General features: G+C 42.3%; 1 protein-coding gene across 2 annotated transcripts in view; it reads left to right on the forward strand.

Moving 5' to 3' along the window:
- sgsm2 (small G protein signaling modulator 2) overlaps nucleotides 1-17436 on the forward strand; it is a 119251-nt gene that overhangs the window by 69449 nt on the left and 32366 nt on the right. For both annotated transcript variants that reach the window (XM_020050664.3, XM_020050669.3), the window contains exons 4-7: nucleotides 5986-6159; nucleotides 6820-6887; nucleotides 7390-7538; nucleotides 7880-8014. In XM_020050664.3, coding sequence (XP_019906223.2) covers nucleotides 5986-6159; nucleotides 6820-6887; nucleotides 7390-7538; nucleotides 7880-8014 — 526 coding nt within the window. The remainder of the gene's footprint in view (nucleotides 1-5985; nucleotides 6160-6819; nucleotides 6888-7389; nucleotides 7539-7879; nucleotides 8015-17436) is intronic.

Raw genomic sequence — 17436 nt, forward strand, 5'->3', positions numbered from 1 at the left:
CCATACAGACCTTCTCCAGATCCTTCAGGTTTTCAGGCTGTCGCTGGGCAATACAGACTTTCAGCTCCCTCCAAAGATTTTCTATTGGGTTCAGGTTTGGAGACAGGCTAGGCCACTCCAGGACCTTGAGATGCTTCTTATGGAGCCACTCCTTAGTTGCCCTGGCTGTGTGTTTTCATATGACAATTTTAGGCAATAATACAACAAACTGGTGAATATATTCAGATTCCAATACAAAATCTTAAAGACCGCATATATTTTAGGAAATCTAAGAGTCAGTATAACACAACATAATTATTTTCAGGCCAAATATTTGAAGTAAAATATATATATTTCAGTCTTATTTCAACCACCCACATGCGGTTTGATCCCACGGCAAAGGGCTGTTCCTACCAGACGTGATGCAGTTATTTCTATTACAAACCGCTCAACAACACAGTTCTGTTACACCATCTGGAACACCTTGGCATTCAGCATTCAGGGTTTAAGAAAGTTGGTTCTGATACGGTTTTGGAGCATGTAGATTCTAAATGGAAGAGCTGTCACCGTGGCGCTCTATTTGTCACAATCATTTGTTGTTGGAGTAAAATGGAAGCTGTGTCGTTTTAATCTACCTTTATCTGAGGTGCAAGTTGACATTTGTTGACATTTTGAATTTGAATGACATCCCTTGCTCCAGTATTGGATTGTTGTCTTGTGGGCATAGGGAGGTTATGTAACGGTTTCACTTGGGTGCCAAATTGGAATCCTAATTACTAAATAGTTCACTACTTTTGACCGGAGACCAGAGATGCAGTGGAAATGAGGTTAGAGTAGGGGTTAGTTGACACACACAAGCGCATACACCCACACATACGCTCACTTTTGTTTATATATTTGTGGGGACCAGAAAACCATAAATCCATGTTTCTTATCCCCTAACACTATTCTTGATGTCTATATTTAACCTAGCTGAGTTGCCAGGTTTTGCTGTGTTCTTATGGACCTCTGTTCCTCACAGTTATTGTTAGACTTGGATCACTCATACACACACATACACACACTTTTTCTAAGTGGAATTGATATTTAATACAAAGCCATTTATACGCATGGCAGGTATAGTGGGTAGACTGAAAAATTACTAATACATGGGATAAATGTATTTCAGTGCATTAGTGTGTGTGTGTGTGTGTGTGTCACAATTAACAAGATCCCTTGGCAACCTGAAGCAGCTGAGGGAGTGCATCGTGACTGCGGCTGGCAGTTTGAGTGGGAGTTAGGGAGTAGAAGGGTCACATCAGAGTTGATTATAAACAGGACACAGCCGGCGCCCTGCAATTATCGATATCAGTAATAATCAAAACATCATATCAATATCAGTAATAATCAAAACATAATAAGGCCAGTGATGGTGACTACATGTAACATATTGATTCACATATTCTTGACTCTGTCACTCCCCAATCTCTCCTCAGGGTTCCCCTGCCTTTCCAGATTCATCTTGTCATAAGACATAAACCTATGGAATGTTTATATTATATCTACTTTGTCCAAATTTTGTAACCACACCGAAACCTCTGTGTGCTCGAAGTATATATTGTTTTATTTATTTATTTAATTGGAAAAAGCATTGGTACCAGTAGGTTTGGACCTCATGAGCATGATTCTTGACAGAATCGTCAAAGTTTTTTTTTTGCATAATGGCAGTGAAGAGATCCACAATGGTGTCTACTGAAGGTCTGTGCAGCATGCTGCCCTCACCTGGTGTAAAGTGCAACTACACCTTTTAAACAGATGTCTCCCTGAGTACAGAAAGGCACTCCTAACATATCTGCTTAATGAACTTATATAAATCTACTCCTAGCTCTTAAGAGTGTATATAGATTAACCCTATTGACCTGTAATAATTTTTTTTATCTTGCTACCCAGTAACAGCAGTTACAGTGCTAATATACCCAGGCAAAAAGCAGCTGCTTTTGAGTGACTTTAAAGAGAGAGTTCGTCCAAAAATCATATTTTGGTGACAGTCCCCTTACCCCGAGTTGTTCCTTCAGCCACATAGTCATTGTTTAAAACAATACATTATTCAACTCTGTCTCAGTCAGTAATTAGCATTATTAATATTGTCCAATTTTATGAATGGAAACTGTGCATCCCACTCTACTAAAGCTGCATTTCAATTGATAAACAACTCCAAAACAGTAATTTGTCGTGCTAGCATCAAATTTTTAAACATTATTCTTACGAAACAATCGACAGAATTGGCTGAATTCAAACTGGCACTAGCGATCTATTTCCTTTAGCCACCATACAAAGCTTCTGTTCTTCAGCAGTGATGTCACTGAGGTGAGCTTTAACCTCAACAAGCTACAGTGGATATTAAAAGTCAACACACCCCTTTTAAAATGTTTTTGTGACGTAAAAGAATGAGACAAAGATAAATCATGTCAGAACTTTTTCCACTTTTAATGTTACCTATAATGTGAACAATTCAATTGAAAATCTTCGAGGGGGAAAAATGAAAAATAAAAACCTTACAATAAACCTAGTTGCATAAGTGTGAACACGCTTTTATAACTGGGGATGTGGCTGTGTTCAGAATTAACCAGACACATTCAAACTCATGTTAAGTAGACATCATTACACACCTGCCATCATTTAAAGTGACTCTGATTAATCACAAATAAGGTTCAGCTGTTCTAGTAGGATTTTCCTGACATTTTCTCAGTTGCATCTCAGAGCAAAAGCCATAGTCCGCAGAGAGCTTCCAAAGCATCAGAGGGATCTCATTGTTGAACGAAATCAGTCAGGAGAAGAGTACAAAATAATTTCCAAAGCATTAGATATACCATGGAACACAGTGAACACCATCAAGTGGAGAAAATATGGCACAACAGAGGCATTACCAAGAACTGGACATCCCTCCAAATTCATGAAAAGACAAGAAGAAAGCTGGTCAGGGAGGCTTTCAAGAGGCCTACAGCAACATTAAAGGAACTGCAGGAATTTTTGGCAAGTACTGTCTGTGTGCTACATGTGACAACAATCTCCTGTATTCTTCATATGAATGGGCTATGGGGTAGGGTGGCAAGACGGAAACCTTTCCTTACAAAGAAAAACATCCAAAGATTAACGTTTTGGAATGTACCAGCCAGACCCCAGACCTGAATCCAATTGAACATATGTGGGGTGATCTGAAGAGGGCTGGCCACAGGTGATGTCCTCCCAATCTGACCGATTCAGAGCGCTTTTGCAAATATTGGGCAGCCACCTCAAGATGTGGCACGCTAATAGACTCCTAACCAACTGTAATAAAATCAAAAGGTGCTTGAACAAAGTATTAGTTTAAGGGTGTGCACACTTGTGCAACCAGGTTATTGTGATTACATTTTTTTTCCCATCAAAGATTTCTGTTTGTTTTTCTATTGAATTGTTCACGTTATGTGTCACATTAAAGGTGGGAAAAGTTCTGACATTTATCTTTATCTCATTCTTTTACATCACAAGAACCTGGCATTTTAACAGGGGTATGTGAAGATAGGTTGCTTCGCCTAGCTGGCCCATTTTCAGCGGTGCACATCATAATAATATTTGTAGTTGTGGAAAATGCTGTGGTCATAAGAAAGGCACAAGGGATGTGGGAGAGGAGACTTGAGGTTTCATTCGTTGCCATATCTGTAAGCTCTGTTCACAGTTCCATCTCTCAACCCCATCACCAGGATGACATACAACCTCCAGATCAACCATATACCAGTCACAATGAACGCAGCACTCCTCCCAGCTCCCAATAACTGAAATACTAAGCCTGTTCAAGAGTTTGTGATAGCTTTATAACGTTCTTTGATCCCAGCATGCCCTCCGTGTTTATGGTTTGGGTTATCCTAGTCTGTACCTTCGCCTGAGCCACATACGCACTTGTATTTTGGAATTTTTTAAATTGCTGCTAGTTTACATAGTTATGTATATTATTGCTATACTTGATATATCTATAATATTCAATACTTAGACACATATTGTTCATATTTCAGATTCTAGTCTTTTTAAAGTTGCTGCTAGTTTACACTGTTATATATATTATTGCTCTATTTTTGCTTTAGATATTTCTTAATTCTTACTACGTGGATGTTGTGTGCCATGTCAAAATAATTTCAATGTGCAGGATGAGGCTGTGTTATTTGGTTAATTTGATAAATATACTTTAAACTTCTGGATTTCCTTTGTTTGTGACGATGTCGACTGCCTGTTCATATCTGACCCCGCTTTTTGCCTGCTTGTGGATCTTGAGTTGAAATTAAGTTCTACCTGCTCTGCAATTCGGACAATACCTCTGCTTCTCCAGAGTCGTATTGTGGGAGAATCAATTAAGCAACTTCAGCAACAAGACATACAAAGTTAGCGAGAAACATTTTACTACAGCAGATCGTGACCCACGTTCACTTAGAAGAGGACTAAAGGCGAATGCAATTCCATCAAGTTACCCAGTTCAAGACAGGACAGATTGTAAGTAACACTTCTGATTGCTATGTGTTAATACACAAAGTACACATTGCCTCTAGATATTCTGGGCAAGGGGATTAACGTGTTCACCATCGCCCCACATTAGCTGCTGTCCAAGCTTCTATTCGGTCAATTCATCATTTAAGTATTATGGTTAGAAAAATTTTCTTCCTGCTCGTATTCACAGTCAGATATAATATATTTGTATTTTTCTTTCTCAAGCAAATACAGTTTGACTGTCCACAGTGAATATCAAAGACAAAATACTTGCTTTCTAGCTCGCAAATACAAACTTTAATTGACTTTGATGTATACACTTAATCCTACCAAAAGAATGCATGGATTGAAGCAATTGTGAACAAAACTGACCAGTATAAACACAGAAAATACCAGAAATGAGTATTATATCGGGGAAATTGAAACTTTATTTCAAGGAATACAACATTGTCATGTTCTTTGAGGTAAACAACACCACTTAGATTGAAGTGTTTTAGAGTTGTTTTCTGCTTGCAATGCAGCTTTGTGATAGCAGTATGTACCGTTTCCCTTCATTAATTTGTATGATTCTAATAACGCTAATTACTGACTGAGACAGAGCTGAATAATGTATTGTTTAAAAAAAATTACTCCATGTGCCCAAAGGAACAACTCAGTGTAAGGAAACTTTCACCGAAATATGATTTTTGGACAAACTTTCCCTTTAAGTAAATAGTCTGAATACAATTAGTCTGTTTTCCTGTGGTAATCAAGACAAAACACTAAGCTACATGGACCTTATAACCAGGCCAGCATGTACCTCAATAGACTCTGTGCACCAGCGTAGTGAAGAACTTCCACTTTTGTCTAGAAGTCGGTATTGCAGTTTCCGGTTTACTTACTAATACTCATCCGCATTAGTAAACACCTAAACTCACAACAAGATGAGTGATGCTGTTGTACGAAAAAAAAGAAATATAATGTATGTGACTCATTTAAGTTTCAAGGTACAAGTGGGGCATCATTTTAATCAGGAGAATGTCCTCTTTTTAATAAAACGAACGAAGGTTCGTTTAAAATCACTTGCTATAGGGACGCGCTAGCGTTCCAGCTCAGCCAGCGTTCTTTTGCAGTTTTTGAGGCTAGGGTGAATTTTTATGCGTTCTATTGTCCTGCATAATACTACACTAAAAAGGAACACATCGCTAACTAGCTTAGCCGATAGCCGATAGCCGGCACACCACAGTTAACTACCTACCCTCGTAGTTGTGCAGATAACTCGATACGTAGAGTTTGAATCCCTTGTTTCCTCTTGCTTGTTGGAGCAAGGGACCAGGCATCAACAATTCGATGGACATCACTAATGCTTATTTTAGGCAGGTCTTGGAGACGCGGGTGATCGCCTTAAGTAAACCGGAAAATGATATGCCGACATCTGGCTAAAGTGGAAGTTCATTGACACATTTCTGGTACTGTTCCAATCTTGTATTTGGTCCTTATGTATTTGTGTGAGCTTTGTTTTTTGTGCCTTAGAACCCAGAGGACCCAGAGTGTGGGTCAGGAGCCACTGAGGAGGCAGGGGTCATCGTCGACAGGTCGTGCCCCCCAGCCCCTATCCGCTCAAGCCATCAAGCACATCTGGGTACGAACTGCCCTCTTTGAGAAGGTGCTAGACAAGATCGTTCAGTACATCGTGGACAACTGCAGGTAGTCCTTGCAAAGATTTTCTACTTTGGCATTCCATTGTTGTAGTCATAGTGGTTCTGGTCTCACACATGTAATTTTTATTTAATTAACTTTTTATTTTGTTCTACACAGTACATTACTTCTTCATCAGATCGTTTTATTACCCTAATTTTAATGATACATTCTGACATGTTTCTTATTTCTTGCACATTAGGCCAAGCAAAGTTCTTTACTCTGTATTGTTAATGGGTATTGATTAACTATTCATTTTGTTGTTTCTTTATATTGCCATTGTGTGTGCTTGTGCGTCCTTTGATTGAGCAGGCATTTGAAAAGCTAATGTTGCTCCTGAATAGTTTTTAATTCTTTTTTTTTTATCAGGTCAAACTTATGTTCGTTATTTTCCAGAATTTGGGTCGTGTTTTTAGTAGGTGGCTTTTTTAGTAGGTGGCTTTCAGATTGCAGGCCTGCATTAGTGAAGGGTGAAGCAGCTATCGAAGCATTGCTCTGTCTCAGCGGTCATGGGTAGCCTCATTGTGTGAGGGACTTTTACCTATTCCCCTTGTTGTCATGTCATACTGTGACAATATTTGAAGATCATTCAGTATTTAAGGTACTTTTGAATGGTGGGCTTGTATTAAGTATTTAAAATATGTGTGCTCGTGTGTGTTCTCTCTGCAGTAAGTACTATGAGAAGGAAGCCCTGATGCACGACTCAGTGTTTGGACCTATTCTGGCGTGCCTACTTGGTAAGTTGGTCAAATGAGATTCAATGCACATCCTTAGTGTTTGTTTTAAATGGAGACATGACAGAGTATGAGAGTGCAGCTTTTATAATCTTTCATACTTGGTAAGTTGCCCATATGAGATGTTATAATACTAAATTCTGTTGTTATAATGCATCTACAGGTAGTTATAATGTTACATTGGTTGTTATAAGGATAGCTTTTGTTGTTATAATGCATCTACAGGTAGTTATAATGTTACACTGGTTGTTATAAGGCTTGGTTCTGTTGTTATAATGCATCTACAGGTAGTTATAATGTTACATTGGTTGTTATAAGGCTTGGTTCTGTTGTCAGAATGCACTAACCAATTGTTATAATGTTCAGTTAGGGGATACAAATCAACATTCTCTGATGCTCTTTTATTTACTCTTCGCTGATATTTACATGCTTCTCTTAATCTTTCTGTCCCTCTTTATTTCTCTGTCTATGTCTCTTCCTCTGTCTCTCCTTCTCTCTCTATCAGTTGGTCCTTGTGCTCTGGAATATACCAAGCTGAAGACATCAGACCACTTTTGGACAGATCCATCGGCCAATGAGCTGGTCCAGCGCCACCGGATACACGGAGCCCACCGAGGCCAGGATACTTCCCCTAGCCGGAGGCCTGCTCTGGGGGTGAGAGAGGCCAGGTCCCTAGGGGGCATTCACTGGAGGGAGTCCATTAATACAATTAATTAAATTAGAGATTCAGTAAGCAGCGATGGAAATCCTAATTTCCTTTATAATTATCAAGCTAGTATAATCCCCTCAATTAAAATTACCAGTCCCCTCAATTAAAATGACCAAGTCCGGGGAGTAGTTCATCAGACCTTTGTAGCCAGAAAATAGGTATGGTAACTAGAACGATATTGGTTAAAATCATTGGTTGGTAAATAACCATGTCAGATTCAATCATGGTCAAGTACCTACATATAGATTCTGAATCATGTAGACCTTTCTCTTGGTCCGCTTCCCAGATCCGGAAAAGGCAGTCCAGCGTCAGTGTAGCCGATGATAAGTTTGCGGCGTCGGCTCGGGAATATGTGGAATCTCTTCACCAGAACTCCCGTACTCACCTGCTCTACGGCAAAAACAATGTCTTGGTCCAACCGGTAAGGATTTATAATTCTTACCTTTGGGGCTGGGGTCCATTATATTTCAGTGCCAGCCAATTCAGAAAAACGCTCCAGATAAGCATATAAGACACTTGAAATTTGAGTGCACAATACTTGATGCATCTGTTGTTGAACTGGAATTGTCACTTGGCTGTAGTGCTATAATAGAACTGCAATAGTAAGCAAAACCTAACTTTAACTATCTGAAGAGGACTCTCTTAGCTGTGTTCCGCTTCACGTTTCTTCTGACACTCTAAAAAGAAAAGGTTCCTGCAAGATTCTTTAGGGGTGTTTCAAATTAAAACTGTGGTGTACCTTGTAAAAACCCATTCTTATTGGTTCCTGTAAAGAACCTTATGAATAATCCGTTGAGTTTCATTTTTGTAGAATCGTTAAAAGGAGTTCTTTAAAAAATCATTTTCTACTTCTTATTAAGGAACAAAAATCTCAATTTTAAACCCCTAAAGTAAGCAGTGGTTCTCAACAGGAGGGTCTAGGCCCACAAATGAGCCCAAGAGTGCTGCCAGAGGGGCCTTGATATTAGAAGGAAAATCATAACAATAATTTATATAGCTATTTTACTCAATAAATAATCCACAGTATTACTGAATTAGGAATGGCACATTGAGATTTCAATGTTAGATCATTTATTTTAAAACACTGAAATGCAAATTAAAATATTTTAAGTAGATGTTAGGTGATGAAAGAAAACCTCCACATGTAAATATTTGGTAGAGCCACCTTTCACTATAATAACAACTTTCTGTATTTTGGGGTAGGTAGGTACCAACGTTTTGTGAGTAATTTTGACTGAGCCACTGTGGAACATTCACCTTTTTTTTTATAAAGCCACAACATATAGTCCTTGCTGAAGAGAATCATCCCCATAACATGATGTTGCTACCACCATACTACACTGTAGGGATGTTTTGTCTTTATGGGCATGGGCAATGTTGCGTTTTCCCACACAAATCTGGCCAGAAATCTCTATCTTAGTGCCCCCATCTGACCGGTATTCCCTCTTATGCTTTTTGGCCAACTCTATACATGCTTTCAGATGGTACTTTGAAAAACAGCTTTTATCTTGCCACCCTCCCATTCAGGCCAGTGTTATGCAGAGTTCTTGATATAGTTCACTGGTGTACCCAGGGTCGGCCCTAGCCATTTGGGGGCCCTAAGCAAAATTTGATTTTGGGGCTCAGGGCTCACTAGCAGTCTGGGGCCCCCTAGTGGTTGGGGCCCCAAAGCAGTGGCTTATGTCGCTTATGCCTAGGGCTGGCCATGGGTGTACCAATTACTACATTTCCAGCCAATGAACTCTTGAGCTCCTTCAAAATGATTGTTGGCCTCTCTGTGGCTTCTCTCACAAGTCTCCTTGTTAGGTAGCTGAGTTTAGAGGGACACCCTTTTTTTGGCAGTGCCTGGGAGGTGTGATTCAACTACAACTTCCTATTTGTGCTCACTGGGATATCCAAAAAAGTATATTATTTTGTACCTTTTCCCTAATCCTTCCAGATATTTGTATTACTTTTCCTCTAACTACTGTTAAATGCTCTGTGGTCTTCATCTTCTTTTGGATTCACAGCCTGGCCAACAATTTTTAAATACTGTTTTTATCTAAACATTGTGCAAGCAAATTCAATGGTTCACTATCCTTGTGAGGGCAATTTATTTTATGTTCTTTTATTCATGTTTCATTAATTACTCAATAATATGAGATAATTGGTCAGCGGTTTGAAAATATTGTTAAATCCAAAAATATAAAAGACAATTCATTTGATAATATCTTGCTGTGCCAAAATAGGAACATCTGCCAGTAAGAATGTTAACTACTGCCTCAAAACTATCACCTGACCACTTCATTCAAGGTTTGCAACATGAAATGTTTGCTCATGTTGAATGAATCGACAGCCATGAAAAATAAATGCATGGCCAGGCATTCTGTACATTCTCTATTTGAAAATAAATCAAATATAAAAACAATAACATTTAGTAATGTTGGCTGTTGGTACTGGCCACAAGCTACTTAATTTTAATAAACACAATGAAAATATGTACTTTTGTAATACATTTACCAAAAAGAAAACTGAATATTTCATCTCTATTTATTATCTTGGACCCAGAGGGGCTTTTGAGGCAAAACGATTGAGAACCTCACTGCCCTGAAGGATACCCTAATAACTCTGTCTACTTTGCCTCTAGGGTCCTTTTAGGGAGTTAATTCCCCAACCACTGTACTTCATGTCTTCTGCTTTGTTAGCTCTTTGGGATTAAGTGCAGGTAACTGTAAATCTGCTCATGTAAAACAGGTCGATTGAACTCTAGGCTAGGCAGCAGCTGTGAACGTCACCAACATTATTGAAATCAATGAGGCTTCAGTGTTCCCTAAATGATCCTGTATTGGTGTCTTTGGTATTGTGTATTATACACAGCACGCCTACACTGTTCAGCTCTGTGCTACTGTGGCTCTGACATGCGCGCAAAATCACACATTTCAGCTCCCACCTACTGTCACACCACTGACCCTTACACAGTCAGGAGGCAGGCTAGTGGACGAACGTGGGGGTGGTGCTCCCACACACTGGTGCACAGACATTCTAATTGAGGAAACATCGGCCTCTTTCGGATGGTGGTGAACGCGTTGATCGTAAAAAAGTGTGGACATTAGATTTTTTTGTCTGCAGTGTTTGATCGAATAGACCACAGGTGTCAAACCAAATCCACGGAGGGCCTAGTGTATGCTGGTTTTTCTTTCCAACTGGTTCCCAGTTCAGACTTAACAACCAGGTGAGGGTGGAACCTAACCAGTTAGTGACCAAAATAACCAATGAAGTACAAGGTAAGAGTGAAAACCTGCAGAAACTCGGGCCTCCAACACCTGTGGGACAGACCCTGGTTTGGCCAAAGCCTTGAGTGGAGGAACTCGGGCACAGTTTAACAGGATCTGTCTGTTAGTTCATAGACGATTTCTCTGGCTCTACTGTCAAGGTTGTCGAGGTTTGGCAGCACATTGCTGAGGCTGTGTGGTAATCGATAGTACAGGAACCCAGAGCGATCACAGCCAGCTAGAGACGAGGAAGGTTTAGCTCTAATTAGATTTAGAAGGGAATGTTGATAGTGAAGCACTACACCAGTAAACATGCTGCCACCCCTCAGCAGCTGATATTCTCTACCATTTCCTTTTTACATATCTTCCTTTTTTTATTTTAATTTCTGGCTCCCTCTCTGGAAAATGCACATTCACATACATTGGTTTTCCCTGTGCAATATTCCAGGGTGGGTAAAATGTCGGCAGTTAAATGTAAACGCAAAGGTATGGCCTTAACCCAAATTGCTCTGATATAATGGCACTTTTCCACTGCATGGTACCTGACGGACTCAACTTGCTTTGGGAGCTTTTCCCCTGTATGGTACTAGCTTGACTCTACACACCTCGCCTTTTTTGCTTTTACACTAGCCAAAAGGTACTTTTTTTCGTACCTGCTTCGTCGAGGTTCCAAGCGAGCTGAGGCAATACCAAAAGGTGATGTGAAAACAAGGAAGACTTCTAATTGGACATGAGTGACTCAAAGCGTGCAGAAAAGCAAAACAAGGTGTTCAACAGTTAGCCTTCCAGTGTCAGAGAATGCACTGGTCGTTGAAATCAACTTGTTATCCTCGTGAGAGACGCGCCGTTTTTGAAGCCTTCAAAAGGACCTCGCCTTTTTCCTCTGGCTTTTCTATAGGCTAACTGGCATACATTGCGCTGGTCAGAGTAGTAATGTCAAGCCAAGTCCAAGAAGCCTACCAAGTTTTCTAACAATTTTTGCAGTTTGCAGTATATTAAGAGAAAAGTTATTGCTCACACGTGCTTCTTCGCTACTACCGGAATAAACACTGCCTTGTGCACAGTAGGCTACTCTAGAGTCAGTCGGCGTGGTATTATAGCCGGAATTAATAAAGCAGTTATTTATACCTTTTAATCTGGATGGAGGTGTTATGTATGTATGTGTTGGTGTTGAGTTGTTAAGAATATACGTTTAAATCTAACAGAACATTGCAGATTTTTTTTATACTGCAGGGCAATAATTCTATACTTATACTTTTTCATTGTTTTTCAAACAGGGTCTGTGACCATGTTATCCAGATTTAGTTTAGTTTGATTTGCCACTTTACGTTCAGAGCTTGTCAAATTAAAAGAAAACTGATGGAGTTCATTCAATAGATTTTTTTGTTCATAGCAGGGTTTATGTTAGTTGGCAAATGCTGGCTTTTCGTCGGAATAGCCGGTAGTTTTACGATATCCTCCATTGATGTTCCTGATATCCTCCATTGTTGTCTCGCGTTGGAGGTGGCATCACGGCAGTTTTCCTGTGATGTCACTATGGGTGGGTACTATCTGCAGTGGAAAACGACCTCGAGACGAGGCGTGTAGAGCCGAGTCGAGCTGGTACTAACCAGAGGAAAAGTTCCCAAAGCGAGTAGTGTGGTGGCGAGTTGAGTGAGTACCATGCAGTGGAAAAGCGCCATAAGATACAGAGATTACTGCACACGTGTTGGTTTTACTTTTTATGTTGCTCAGTTATCCAGTATGCTCCACCATCCTTTATCACATATAGCCTAAAAAACATGGTCACTGGTATAGCCTAAAAAACATGAAATGGTTGAACCATTGCATTACAGGCCTTAAACAGGCTATTAAGCATGGGAGTCAAGGCTACATACAGCTACTGTATTACTTGTTTTACATGAAATTGAAGGGCATTTTTAAATACACTGGGTTGGTTGTATTGGAAACATAAGCACGACACAAAGTCCTGGAGTGCTGCAGCCACTGGAAATTGACTGGGTTTAATCAAATACTAGTAATCACTGAAAACCTAGTTTAAACAAAAGGCTTACCTTTTGGCATTCCAGGAACATGGACACCCCTGTAATAGCTGCTGAGTTATACACAGCTCATTACTTTTGCCACGGTATAGCAGAACATAATGGCAGCAGGATATTCAAAATGCAGTCCGTTCGCGAAAATACTACATAATCTAAGAATAATGTTGTGGTCCCGAAATAAATATCTTGTGAGATGGTTAGGAGAAATGTCATGAGGAAATGTTTAAGAAACTGGGCAAGCTAAAGATAGGAAATGGTAAAGACACTTATTGTCAATTATTACTTTTATTCTATCATAACCCAAACTAGATTCAACTAGATTAAGTATTGGAAATTGGAGCAAGCGGACAGGTTAGGTAGTGGCTGTGCAACTGTCAAATAAATAATATACACAATAGTAACATAATAAAACAACAGGCCTTCATGATTTTTAGAGCTAAATCAAGACAAATAATCTCATGTGAATAAATGTGACATAATTTTACCAATTCATGTATACAACTAGCTACAGTTTGGAGGAATAAAAGCTGGTGCAAACCCAGCTGGCCACTGCTATGACATCTCTACCTGCCATCTACAGTGAGAAAAAAAAGTATTTGATCCCCTGCTGATTTTGTATGTTTGCCCACTGACAAAGAAAGGATCAGTCTGTAATTTTAATGTTAGGTTTATTTGAACTGTGGGAGACAGAATAACAACCAAAAAATCCAGAAAAAAGCATTTTAATGAGTGAAATAAGTATTTCATCCCCTCTAAATCAGAAAGATTTCTGGCTCCCCGGTGTCTTTTATACAGGTAACGAGCTGAGATTAGGAGCACACTTTTAAAGGGAGTGCTCCTCAGCTTGTTACCTGTATAAAAGCCACCTGTCCACAGAAGTAATCAATCATATTCCAAACTCGTCCACAATGGCCAAGACAAAAGAGCTGTCTAAGGATGTCAGGGACACAATTGTAGACCTACAACGCTGGAATGGGCTACAAGACCATCGCCAAGCAGCTTGGTGAGAAGGTGACAACAGTTGGTGCGATTATTCACAAATGGAAGAAACACAAAAGAACAGTCAATCTCCCTCGGTCTGGGGCTCCATGCAAGATCTCACATCGTGGAGTTGCAATGATCATGAAAGGTGAGCAATCAGCCCAGTACTACACAGGAGGATCTTGTCAATAATCTCAAGGCAGCTGGGACCATAGTCACCAAGAAAACAATTGGAAACACACTATGCCGTGAAGAACTGAAAATCGTGCAGAGCCCGCAATGTCCCTCTGCTCAAGAAAGCACATGTACAGTCCTGTCTGAAGTTTGCCAATGAACATCTGAAAGATTCAGAGGAGAACTGGGTGAAAGTGTTGTGGTCAGATGAGATCAAAGTCGAGCTCTTTGGCATCAACTTACCGTGTTTGGAGGAGGAGGAATGCTGCCTATGACCCCAAGAACACCATCCCCACCGTCAGACATGGAGGTGGAAACATTATGCTTTGGGGGTGTTTTTCAGGTAATGGGACAGGAAAACATCACCGCATCAAAGAGACGATGGACGGGGCCATGTACCGTCAAATCTTGCGTGAGAACCTCCTTCCCTCAGCCAGGGCATTGGAAATGGGTCGTGGATGTGTATTCCAGCATGACAATTACCCAAAACACACAGCCAAGGCAACAAATGAGTGGCTCAAGAAGAAGAACATTAAGGTCCTGGAGTGGCCTAGCCAGTCTCCAGACCTTAATCCCATAGAAAATCTGTTGAGGGAGCTGAAGGTTCGAGTTGCCAAACTTCAGCCTTGAAACTTTAATGACTTGAAGATCTGCAAAAAAGAGTGGGACAAAATAACTCCTGAGATGTGTACAAACCTGGTGGCCAACTACAAGAAACGTCTGACCTCTGTGATTGCCAACAAGGGTTTTGCCAACAAGGGTTTTGCCACCAAGTAATAAGTCATGTTTTGCAGTGGGGTCGAAAACTTATTTCACTCATTAAAATGCAAATCAATTTATAAAATTTTTGACATGCATTTTTCTGGATTATTGTTGTTATTTTGTCTCTCACTTTTAAAATAAACCTACCATTAAAATTATAGACTGATAATTTTTTGACAGTGGACAAACGTACAAAATCAGCATACGATCCAAAAAAAGTTCCATAGAAAATTCAGAGAATGATGATAAACATTTTGAGGACCGTGACGTTGCCCGGTATGGCGCAGCCAGGGCCCCACCCTGGAGCCAGGCCCGGCTGGGGCTCGTATGCGAGCGCCTGGTGGCCGGGCCTTTCCCCATGGGGTCCGACCGGGCTCAGCCCTATGGAGCGACGTGGGGCCTGCAGGAGGGACCGTAAGGGGTCGGTGCGTAGAGGATCGGGCGGCAGTCGAAGGCGGGGGCCTCGACAACCCGATCCCTGGACATGGAAACTAGTTCTAGGGACGTGGAATGTCACCTCGCTGGCGGGGAAGGAGCCTGAGATTGTGCCTGAGGTTGAGAGGTTCCGACTAGAGATAGTCGGGATCACCTCTACGCACGGCTTGGGCTCTGGAATCACACTCCTTGAGAGAGGATGTACTCTTCAACACTCTGGAGTTGCCCATAGTGAGAGGCGGCGGACTGGTGTGGGTTTGCTTATAGCCCCCCAGCTCTGCCACCATGTGTTGGAGTTTACCCTGGTGAACGACAGGGTCGTTTCCCTGCACCTACGGGTCAGGGATAGGTCTCTCACTGTTGTTTGTGCCTACGGGCCGAACGGCAGTGCAGAGTACCCAACCTTCTTGGAGTCTCTGGGAGGGGTGCTGGAAAGTGCTCCGACTGGGGACTCCATCGTTCTACTGGGGGACTTCAACGCCCACGTGGGCAACGACAGTGACACCTGGAGGGCCGTGATTGGGAGGAATGGCCCCCCTGATCTGAACCTGAGCGGTGTTCAGTTATTGGACTTCTGTGCTAGTCACAGTTTGTCCATAACAAACACCATCTTCAAGCATAAAGGTGTCCATCGGTGCACATGGTCAACTTTGTTGTCGTTTCATCTGACCTGCGGCCGTATGTCTTGGACACTCGGATCCGATGGCGGGGGAGGAAGCTGGACAGACTCGGCAGACCCAAGCGTACTGTAAGGGTCTGCTGGGAACGTCTGGCTGAGTCTCCTGTCAGAGAGATCTTTAACTCCCACCTCCGGCAGAGCTGTAAGTTCTCCGGTGCCTGTCGAAGCGGCGGCAACCCCCGAACCCTGTGGTGGACACCAGAAGTAAGGGATGCCGTCAAGCTGAAGAAGGAGTCCTATCAGGCCTGGTTGGCTTGTGGGACTCCTGAGGCAGCTGAGGGGTACCGGCAGGCCAAGGGGACTGCAGCTCGGGTGGTTGTGGAGGCAAAAACTCGGGCCTGGGAGGAGTTCGGTGAGGCCATGGAGAAGGACTATCGGCTGGCCTTGAAGAGATTCTGGCAAACCATCCGGTTCCTCAAGAGAAGGAAACAGTGCCCTACCAACGCTGTTTACAGTGGAGGTGGGCAGCTGTTGACCTCAACTGGGGATGTCGTCGGGCGGTGAAGGAGTACTTCAAGGATCTCCTCAATCCCGCCGTCACGTCTTCCATTGAGGAAGCAGAGACTGAGGGCTCAGAGGTGGACTCGTCCATCACCCGGGCTGAAGTCACTGAGGTAGTCAAGAAACTCCTCGGTGGCAAGGCACCGGGGGTGGATGAGATCCGCCCTGAGTACCTCAAGTCTCTGGATGTAGTGGGGCTGTCTTGGTTGACACGCCTGTGCAACATCGCGTGGCGGTCTGGGACAGTGCCTCTGGGATGGCAGACCGGGGTGGTGGTCCCTCTTTTTAAGAAGGGAGACCGGAGGTTGTGATCCAACTACAGAGGGATCACACTTCTCAGCCTCCCCGGTAAAGTCTATGCCAGGGTACTGGAGAGGAGAATACGGCCGATGGTAGAGCCTCGGATTCAGGAGGAACAGTGTGGTTTTCGTCTGGGCCGTGGAACACTGGACCAGCTCTATACCCTCTACAGGGTAATGGAGGGTTCATGGGAGTTTGCCCAACCAATCCACATGTGTTTTGTGGATTTGGAGAAGGCATTCAACTGTGTCCCTCGCGGCATCCTGTGGAGGGTGCTTCGGGAGTATGGGGTCCTGGGTCCTTTGCTAAGGGCTGTCAGGTCCCTGTACGACCGAAGCAGGAGCTTGGTTCGCATTGCCGGCAGTAAGTCAGACTTGTTCCCTGTGCATGTTGGACTCCTGCAGGGCTGCCCTTTGTCGCCGGTTCTGTTCGTAATTTTTATGGAAAGAATTTCAAGGTGCATCCAAGGGCCGGAGGGTGTCAGGTTTGGGGACCACACGATTTCGTCTCTGCTCTTTGCGGATGATGTTGCCTTGTTGGCCCCTTCAAACCAGGACCTTCAGCATGCACTGGGACGGTTTGCAGCCGAGTGTGAAGCGGTCAGGGTGAAAATCAGTACCTCCAAATCCGAGGCCATGGTCCTCAGTCGAAAAAGGGTGGCTTGCCCACGTCAGCTTGGTGGAGAGTTCTTGCCTGAAGTGGAGGAGTTTAAGTATCT

Source organism: Esox lucius, chromosome 1 (assembly GCF_011004845.1).
Source record: "Esox lucius isolate fEsoLuc1 chromosome 1, fEsoLuc1.pri, whole genome shotgun sequence".
Lineage (NCBI taxonomy): Eukaryota > Metazoa > Chordata > Actinopteri > Esociformes > Esocidae > Esox > Esox lucius.